Genomic DNA, 10,126 nt, shown 5'->3' on the forward strand with positions numbered 1-10,126 from the left:
GACTCGCTCACCACTGCGCTCCTCCCAGGTGTGCTCGCCCAGCCACACCACCCTGCTAGGACCCGAAGAAGGGGTAGGGGGTGGAAGCGAGGGGCAGAGGCCCTGGCTGACTACTGACCCCCACCCTGTGCCCCACAGCCTCCTGGTGGGTCATGAATAATAACGGAGTCTGAGCTGCTTGTCCAAGGACTCTTGGCCCCTGCCTGCCTCCTCCTGGAACTCGGACCCTGCCCGAGGAGGCCAAGGACGCCCCGGGTGACCAGGCTCTGGCCTACCTGCTCCCTGTCATCCGTGGACTCCGTGGCCTGCAGCTCTGACCTTGCTGGGTGACCCTGGGCAGGGTACTCCCCTCTTCTGGGCCTCAGTCTATCTGGTTCCCCCTGGGCACCCTCTTTCCTTCCTGATGTCTTGGGGCCAGGCTTCTGTGCCTCCCCAGCTGGTAGCAGGATGCTCAGGGACCTTTGAACCCCAACCCTGCCCCTAAGGTAGGGCAGGGCCAGGCTGCAGTGTGGGCTTAGGAGTGGTTGGTTTGCATGTCATTTGCATGTCATTTGCATACACACACCCCACCTACACTCAGGGCACCATGGACAGCCCCAGGGTGACCTTGCCAAGTAGCAATAATTTGGACCCAGAGTCACCTGCTGTCCGGACACCTGGGAACCCCACCCTGGGTCTGAGCACAGAGACAATAAAGGCAGTGTCACCTCTGTTGTAGCCTCCTCTCTCCCTGGGCAGGAAGGCAGGCAGGGCTGTGGGAGTTGGAGGCATGGAGGCTCTGACAGAGCCCTTCCTTTCCGTGCTGTGTACCCCAACCTTGCGGGCAGAGCAGCAGCAAGGCCTCGGCCCTCCAGGCGCCAGCACAGGCTCCACCTCAGTCTTCCCGGGAAAGGGCAGGGGCTGCTCTCAGCCCCCACTCCTCTCTTCACTGTCCCCTCTCGGGGCTCAGGGAGTTGTGCCCCACACCTCAGAGAGCACAGCTGAGCCCTGCTTCTTCTTCAACCCAACAGGAAGGGCAAGCCTGTCCTTGCCTCCTCACAGTGTTTCTGGGGGAGTCCCTGCGGGGGGTGGGGAGGAGCCTGAGGAGTGGCACAATGGTTAAGTGCTCAACTAAAACTCTAAAGGTTGGAGGTTCGAATCCTCCAGCCTCGCCCAGGAGAGCATGTGGCAGTTGGCTTCCACAGAATTCCAGCCTTGGGAACCCCTTGGGGTGGTTCCCGCCCAGTACTCAGACAATGGGTTCTGGGGGTGGGGCAGGGGTGCAGGAGAGGGCCCTAAAGGAGGCACCAGGCACCACAGAGCACAGCATGGCATTTGACCTGGCCTGGGGAGTGACAGGGACAGGGTCGACAGGGACAGGTTCTGGAGTGGGGGGCCTGGCACCCAACAGGGTGGGGCTTCATCTTGAGGAAGCCACCATCAACTTTAAGGGGCAGGGGGATTGGATTGTGACCAGACAAAACTACAGAGCCATGGCATTCCTCGATGCCCGGTGGTGGTGGTGGTGGGGGTGGCCGGGATGGGGGACCGGTACTGGCTCAGTCCCAGGGGACTTGGCCGGGAAGGGAGTTAGATGGCACTGGCTCAGGGCAGACATCCCTGCATGGGACTCGGAGCAGGTCTTCCCGCTGCCCATAGGAGACAGAGCTGCCAAGGTTCCAGCTAGGATGGAACCACTGCCCGCCCCCCTTTTTTTCCCTTGTCCTCTGTTCTAACTCCTGCTGTTCTCCTCTGGGGAATGGTGGCGGCAGCAAACTGACAGAGATGGCCTCTTCTTGACCATCTCTGAGCAGAGGGCTGCAACCCCCCACACTCCCTCCCAGAGAGTCCTGCCCGCCTGTGCTGGGAGGGCCGGGAAAGATGAGTGGGAGGTCTCAGGTCAGCAGTGTGCCGTGGACAAAGGGGGCAACAGTGGAAGCACAGGGAGCGGGGGTGGGGGAGAAGTTGGAGGTGAGCTGGGCCAGGCCAGCGGCAGGAACTGGGATTTTGTCTGGCAGGAGTGCTCGGGCGGGCATGGTACTGGGTGCGGGAGCCCTTGGGCGTTTACATTTTCCTGCATTTTCTCACAAACCCCTGTGCTGGGCAACGTGCATAGGATTACGTCTCACCCAGCCGCACCAGTGGGGTGTACACTTCATATTGCCTGCCTCTTCCCTGCTGTCCCCCGGGCCCCAGGCCAACACCACCATTCCTCCTGTGCTGGAAGATCGGGACAGCTTCCTCACGGGGCTTCCTGTGTCCACTCCCCAGAGGGACTTTCAAAAGGAAGCTGTGGGGTTTGCTCAAGGCCCTTCAGGGTACCCTTGCCCTTTGAAAGTTTGGTTTCTTGACCTTTGAGGTCCTTAGCAGCCAGCCTTTAGGCCCAACCCAGGTAGCCTCGGCTCCCTAAACCAGTGGTTCTCAACCTGTGGGTCCCGACCCCTTTGGGGATCAAATGACCCTTTCACAGGGGTTGCCCGATTCTTAACAGTAGCAAAATGACAGTAATGAAGTAGCAATGAAAATAATTTTATGAAAAAAAAATTTATGGTTGGGGGGTCAGCAGCACATGAACTGTAAGAAAGCGTGGCAGCACGAGGAAGGTTGGGAACCACTGCCCTAAACGCCCTCTGCTGAGCTCGCAGCACGGCCGGCCTGCTGTGCTCCACATTGCCCACTACGGCTACGTGTTGGAAGCCTGCGGGTCTAGGTCGCAGGCCCCAATCCTCGCCCTTGGTGACCTTGCTGGCTCTAGCGCACCCCAGCAGCCGCCGAGCACCTGCTCTGTGGCAGGTGCTGCAATGGCAAAGTGGCCTGTGGTGCTGTCAGCAGCGCTGGGTCACGGGCAGGCTGAGTCTGGAAGGTGGGTGAGCCCCAGGCTCCCGCCCGCAGCTGCCACCTCTACCCTTTCATCCACTCCCTGCACCTGCCAAGCTGCAGCCTCGCCCTCTCACACCTGTGCCTGTGACTCACCTGCACACGTGTGAACCTGTCCAGGGGCCTGGCCTGGAGCCAATGACAGTCTCCCACGCTGCCACTGCCCTGAGCTCTGGGAACCTGTGCACCGAGCTTGGCCGGGTTGAGATGGAGCGCCTGAAAATTGGCGAGCTTCTCGCTGGATGGAAACTTCTCGAAACAGACACTAGTTGAACAAGACACCAGGCTCCAGGCAGGGTGCTGGGAACCAAGCAAGGTGAATCCTCAAACCAAAGATGTCAGGGTGGAGAAACAGGTTATAAATGTCAACCGCAGCTGACAGGGGCTTCCTCTGCACTGGGCAACGTGCATAGGATTATGTCTCACCCAGCCGTACCAGTGGGGTGTACACTGATGGTGAGCCTGCCTCCTGGCGACCTCGGTGTGCACAGCAGAGGCCCGACTGGGTTCGTAAAGCTGTGATGGCTCAGGGGCAGAGAACCAGGCCTTTCTTCGGAGGTGCCTGAGTCGGTCTGAGGTTCCAACTTTTTGGCACTTAACTAACCAATTGTTGGCACTACCGGGGACTCCTTGTCCTGTCAGCACCCCCAACTTGCCCAGGGCTGGAGGAGGCAGTGGCAGCTTTGGGAGCTAAAACAAAGGAAGGTGTACGTCCCAGGGGTGGGCCTGCGGATGGGCCCTGGGAGCAAGGTGATTCTGGTGTGGGCCTCCACGGTCCCAGCAGTCTGCAGGGTGGGGCTGAATCCTGGTTATTTCCAGATTTCCCTGGGAGGCATTCAGAGAACGTTAGCTGAACTCACAGGGCAGAAGTGGGCCAGCCTCAGAAAGGGTTAGTGTAGAAAGGCAGGCAAGTGTTACCTCCGGGGGTGTGCACCCTGGCTAGGAATCCAGCTTGTAGATGGAGGTGGCAGCAGATCTGGCTTTATCCACAAGAGGGTGCACAGCTACAGCCAATGAGGCTGGGGGAATTGGGGGTTCTAAGTTTGTGTGGTGGGAGGGGGCTGGGAGACACAGGGTAGGCAGTGGGAGGGGGCAGGGAGACACAGGACAGACAGAGATTAGCCATTCCGAAATGCAAAACCAGCAAAGGCGGGCAAGATGAGTTTAGGTAGATACATGTTGGCCCATCTTGTGATTCTATCACGCCCAAAGGATTTCTCATCCAACGGAAACATACAAAAGAAGCAGTAGGTCCCTTGCCTCCATCCTTGCTAATAGATGAAAGGGCGCTCAATTTTCCCCCATCTCCTTCACCAAACCTAATGGTCCTCCCAGTCTCAGTGTTATTTACAGAACAATGACCACGTTTCGCTAGCCAGCTTTAGTTTTCCTCAGAACCCTCTTTCGAGGTTTCCTATTGTTGTTTTGTATGCTGCAGCCCAATGACTCCCAGGGGCCTCTGTTCCTGCTGACTCTTGCTCATGACAGCTCATTTCCTTGGAGCGGAGTTCTTTTGACAGTTGATTGATATGTAATATAGGGGAATCCTGAAGGTTCTTCATTAAGGATATTTCCCTCCAGGGGATTTTTGCTTTTGCCAGGTGCTACCGGTGGACGATCCTTTTGATTCTGTCTGGTGTCCCCCCGTGGGAGTGTAATTCCGCACCCAGGCCAGGAGAGGGCAGACGTAAGGCAGTATATGCTTGTGAGCCAGGAGCCGGCCCCCAGCCAGGTCTCCTTGGCAAGGGTCAGTTTGGTTTCTCCAATTCCCGGTCCCCTGCCATGCCCTTACACCCCTAGTCAATTCTCTGCCCTTGTCTGTAAGCACCACCGGCTTCCTGAAGAACTTCTGTGGTTTACTTTTAGTCGTACGATGTTTTTGGCCCGTGACACACCACCTATACTCGAGTATAAGCTGACCCGAATATCTGCCGAGGCACCTGATTTTACCACAAAAACTGCATTGAAAATGTGCTGAAAAGCTCAGCTTATACTGCACTATATACGGTAATTGAAATACACTTATAGTAATTTATCCGGCATCTGGGTGTTTCGTGGCCACGGGAAATTTTCCAGTTTGTCGTTTCTACTGGAGCTCTGAGTCAGACGCACGCTCATGTGGTACCGACGTGTGACTCTGAGGTAAAACGCAACACGTTTAAAGGATGGTATGTATGCAGATCATGGCGAGTCCATTTGTTTGTGAAAACTTTTGGCTCTTTCATCTCAAAAGTTTGCCGAGCCCTGCTCTAGGGCAGAGATGCCTGGCAGGGAGGTAAAGCAGACGGACTACCTGCGGCTCCTCCGTCAGGCGTGTAGGCGTGCCTGCACCCGTCTCAATGTCGGGCAAGGGCAGCAGGAACCGGACAAGCCCTTCCCAGAGGCTCCACCGTTTCAAATGACTCTAGCTTCCTTTTCTTTTTTCAATCTGAAGGAAATGTATCAGGTAAAGGAAGGTGTTCATTTCCGGCTGCCCCACACCAGGGAAAACTTGGAAGCAATCCCAATGGCTCAACAGGAGGTAAAAGGTTAAGAAAATTGTGACCTCAATTAAATGCTGCAATCCGTCCCAGAGATTGAGGTGAGGGTAAGGTGGAGACAGGTTTACCTGGGCAGGACTGATGCTTGCACCCTGACCCCGACTCACCAGTGGAAAGACTGGGGTTGAGTCCTCCCAGAGGTCCCTGGGAGCCCGGCCTGGCCACCTGCTTGGGCCAGTCACAACCTTGGGAACTCTATGGGAGAGCTCTACTGGCACACACACGAGTCCCAGTGAGTTGAAACGGCTTGGCTGGCAACTCACACCACCGGTAGTGTGTAAACAGGGTTCACACTCAGACTGACAAGGGGGTAGAGACTTGAAATGATTCTGTCCCTGAGATCACCAACTACCCACCCAAGCCAGGCTTCTCGTCCGCATAGGGCTTTGAAAAGAACTGTCTACCGGGAGGCAAGCAGACAGGAGGGGAATTGGGGGTGGGGGGCGGTGAGTTTGTGGGAACCATTTGAAAGAGGGTGGTGAAGATGCTTGGAGAACGTATGCATCCTCACGGTATTGTAAGCATTGTTGAACTGGTGTCAACAATGTGGTGTATGTTTTCTCAACAACAAGAAGTTAAAAAAAGGCCCTGGCTGAATCTCCCTAAGTCCAGGTGTGGTAACACTTTGGAAGGAAGCATGAGTTATTAGGGGGATACCCACAAGCCTGTAACTCTTAAAAATGTGCATTTTCCTTTCTCAAAGGTCACCTTTGGAAAATCATTTAAAGAAGCCTGAGATGTAAGGAGTGTGCCACTTGACCTTGGGTCTATGAGGCCAGGCCAGTCAGGGTGGGCCTGGGCGTCTCTACCCATTGGCCACGGGGCACTCTTGTCCCCTCCTCTAGTAGGCCTCCCGGAAGTCTTGGCCCCGAGGGCGTCCAGCAGCTCAACCTGCCTGTTTTCACTCTACTGATGCTCACTAGGCCGGAAGGATTGGTGGGGGGTCCCACCCCCAAAACACACGGAGGGAAACAGGACCTAGAAGGCCACCCACACGACACCTCAGGGTGTGCCCACGTCCCTCGCAGTCAGAGCCCAGCTCGAGTCAGAAAAGGAATATAGCCTTTTTATTGACTACTTTAAGTAGAACAAACTAAATACATATTTGACAGCTTGGGCTCATTTATACAGCACATAAATAAGTTATGCAGTTAGGTAACAAAAGTTCCTGTTGGAGTCAAATGACAAAAGCACAGACACTCCGGCATCCTGTGGTGGCTTTAGTCGGCACCCACCTGGCAAGGAAGGTCAGAGGCCGCCCAGTCACCAGGGTGGTCAGCACCCGAGGGGCGGTTCCTGCTTATTTACATTCTTGACTTTGTGGCCTCACTGAAAGACTGGGAGGGCTGAGAAAGTGGACCAAAGGCTTCAGAGGCCAAAGACCCCTTCCTTCTCCACCTAATGCTTATTGCTGCTGCTCTGTGCCAGATCCTGGCCAGGACAGGGCTGGCCCTGCCGGATGGCGGCACCCCGCCCCCTATTTGGTATAAGCATCCCGAGTGTACCTTGGGCAGCTGTAGGCCTGACCAAGTAGGGCCCGCAGGGGGACCTCTACCTCTGAGGCTACAAAGCCATGGTCCTGGTCCCGGGACGGGGGCAACCACACACCCCAGGCCCTCCAATGGTGTCCTGGCAGGTGGTGGACAGAGGTCAACAACGGCACCATTGTCTTTGGAAATGAGCACGTCAATGTACCTGGCTGAGTCCGTCAACGTTTTGGCTTCACAAGAAATAGACACTCAGCAGCATCCCCTCCCAGGGGCCCTGCTCCCCCCCCCCTCAGGGCAGGGCCCGAGAGCTGGCACCTGACTCATGTTGCAACCGCCCAGGTTCCTCAGGTGCCCCTTACATTTGGTTCAGTCACCACCACCCCTTCTTTGTAAAGGGCCTACAGTCATCTGTCACAAAGCTGGTTGGCCTATGGACCGGTGGCCTGGAGCCCAGGTTTTGAGAGCGCAGTTCTGGAGCAAGCCTGCAGGGGTGTGCTGCTCTTCAAGCAGGGTCATTCAGCCCAGAGTCTGCCACCTGTGCTTCCACAGAACGAGTCCAACCGTGCTGTGGGAACCTCTGACCCCCTCACGGAGGGACCTTCCTGTGCTGCCCAGAATCTCGCCCACACCCCCTGGCAGCAGGCCACAGGACTGGGGGTTGGGGCAGTTTGGGGACAGGCTTGGACGAAGCAAGTGACCACTGCTCTGGAAATCTGCAGCTGCAGGCGGATGGGAGCGCCAGGCCCAGGCCCTGGGTGTGGCTAGGTGGTTTCCAGACCCTCAGCCAGTGGCCCAAGGGCCAGAGGGAGACACGGAAGACTCAGCACTGTGGTCTCAGGTCCCCGTCACATGGCCTGGATTTGCCAGCACCCCAGGCCCAGGGCCACGGGACCTTCCACAGGGGAGCACTCAAACCACGGCACAGGCTGCCTGCACCGGGGCCTCAACAACTTCCTCTCGGTGGGGTGGACAGGCCTGGTGTCGGACAGCGGGGAGCCAAAGGACCACGTGAGGATGGCCCTGCCCCAAGGCCCTCTCAGAACACCCAATGGCAGGCTCCATTTTGGTTACCCGGAAGGCACCGAGTGCCTGGGTAAAGGGGCCTGACAAGTGCTCCGGGGCCTCTGGAAAGCCCACGGCGCAGAGTTCTCCATCCGTGTCACAGGGGTGCCTGGAGGCCGGCTAAGACGCACAGCCCGGGTGCTGTTTTGTCTTCTCTGGTTCCCGGGACCCAGGTGCCCTGTCACCCAGCTCATCCTCCACCGTCCTATGCTGCTCCGGTTGCTCACCGAAGAGCCTGGGGCCGAGAGGACAGCACTGTCAGCACCAACCCCCCAGGGCTCTTCTTAACCGCACAGACTGCCACATCCAGTCACCTCAAGAGCCCGAATATAGTAAGACGTTTTCTTTTAAATCCATCGCAGCTAGCGTTCAGAGAGGGAGGCGCACGTGAAAGGGGGTCTTTAAATCTGGGTGACAACTCCCACGTGAAAATGGCCAGGAGTGACAAAGCAAGTAGCATGTGCCAGGCCAGGGGCTGTGGGCAGCGCTGACTGCCGCCTGACATGCTGAGAAGCGGAGCCCACAAGGGAAGTGGCGGCCTCCATCATCAACCACACTTGACCTGAAGCAGGAAGCTCTGGCGAACAGGAATCTGTTGGTCTGACATCTAATTCCAACCACTGAAACACTGAGATAACAAGCCAGTCTTGGGGTCACTGGAGATTTAAAAACTCACCCACCCGACAGGCCCTGCCTCACAGCTCAGACGGGTCTGGAGATGGCATGCGTGGCGGTGACGCAGTATGACACAGCACAAGGTCTGCAGCACTTGCTCAGCTCCAGGATGGTGCCTTGGATGCAACTGGCCTCAACAGGTGGGGCAAGTCCTACTAAGGCACCCCACTGCACCCTCTGGGACAGCACAGCCCGGTGGGTTCCCAGCAGGGAGCACAGGCCGCCCCCCATGGTGAACTGGACAGGCACCACCCGGGAGAGAAAAGGACAGAACGAGACGACTGTGCAAACTGGGCAGCAGGGTCTGTATTTCCAATGGACGAGCCACTCAATGACTGACGACACGACTTTGGCCAACATGCTCAGTGAGAACAGACCACCCACAATGGAGGCTCGTTCTCTCTCAGACCAATCCATGCGCTGGGAATGGTTTTCCGCACGAGCAAAATCAAGCAAGAGGAAAACAGGCCCCCCAAACTAAAGTCGCCAGCATAGCGGCTGGGCTGGCCGGGCGAGCTTGGTGGGCGTGTATTTTATGATCCAAGGGAACTCTACTGGAACAGGGATTCCTTTCCCATTGTTTCTGAGTCATGAGTCTGAACAGCAGGGCCCAGGAGGGAGGCCTGAGCCCCATCAGTGCTCCCTGCAAGGGGCGGAAACGAAGGTCAGGAAGCTGTTCCTGGGGCTCCTCCTTAGCCTGGTGCGCGAGGGGTCTCCAGGGTGTCCCGGGAACAGGAGCTCCAGCCATTCCTTGTGCAGAGGCTGCACTGACAGTTCCTTCCTCCAAGGGCAAGGGCCTGGGGAGGCCCCCACAGTTCCTGCCCCCAGGGCACTTCTTGCACTGAGGCCCAGGGCTGCCCGGCCCCCGGAGTGGCAGTGTTTGTCAAGCTGAGTGGTCGTCGGGGTAAGTGGTGTGCAGGGCTCAGAGCCCGCTGGTGTCGATGGCTGTCACGGAGGCAGGCGTGGAGGAGCGCGAGGTGGTGGCTGAGGTCTTGTCCAGGGCCGGGCTGGGCACGCTGCAGTCGGCTGAGCGGGCGGCGGAGCCCCGGCCCCCAGGGAGCAGGGGCCGGCTCTGGTGGGGGCTCTGGCCGCAGAGGCGGTGGTGGCGCTCCCAGTCCTTGTGCTGACAGAAGGAGCCACAGTACCGCGCGATGTTGCAGCCGCTGCACGTCTCGCTGGCTTTGCGGCCACAGTTCCAGCAGTTCTGCAAGACACAGGCAGCCATCCGTCAGGGGCACAGATTGTCTGCTGTCAGGTGTGGAGAGACCAGGGCTTTGGTGCTACACCTCCCTGGGGTCCTGTTTCTACTGCTTTCTGATTGACAAAGAAAACCCATTTCCCTGTAGGGAATTCCAACTCATGGCGACCCTGCAGTGGGCTCCGGAGGGCAAATCTCTGCGGGACCTCACAGCCTCGCCTCTTCCTGTGAGGTCAGCATCCCAACACCTGAGCGAGCCCACCAGGGCTCCTTGCTATCTGTTTAGCTGGAGAAAAGACAAACTC

General features: G+C 57.5%; 1 protein-coding gene across 2 annotated transcripts in view; it reads right to left on the minus strand.

Annotated features, from left to right (window-relative positions):
* Positions 1-9,328: 9,328 nt before the first annotated feature.
* CBFA2T2 (CBFA2/RUNX1 partner transcriptional co-repressor 2) overlaps positions 9,329-10,126 on the minus strand; it is a 40,084-nt gene continuing 39,286 nt past the window's right edge. For both annotated transcript variants that reach the window (XM_045295280.1, XM_004697930.2), the window contains exon 10: positions 9,329-9,827. In XM_045295280.1, the coding sequence (XP_045151215.1) occupies positions 9,546-9,827 (282 nt within the window). In that variant the 3' untranslated portion in view covers positions 9,329-9,545. The remainder of the gene's footprint in view (positions 9,828-10,126) is intronic.

This window comes from Echinops telfairi, unplaced genomic scaffold (assembly GCF_000313985.2).
Source record: "Echinops telfairi isolate 266 unplaced genomic scaffold, ASM31398v2 ScPeMD7_5592;HRSCAF=6446, whole genome shotgun sequence".
Classification (NCBI taxonomy): Eukaryota; Metazoa; Chordata; class Mammalia; order Afrosoricida; family Tenrecidae; genus Echinops; species Echinops telfairi.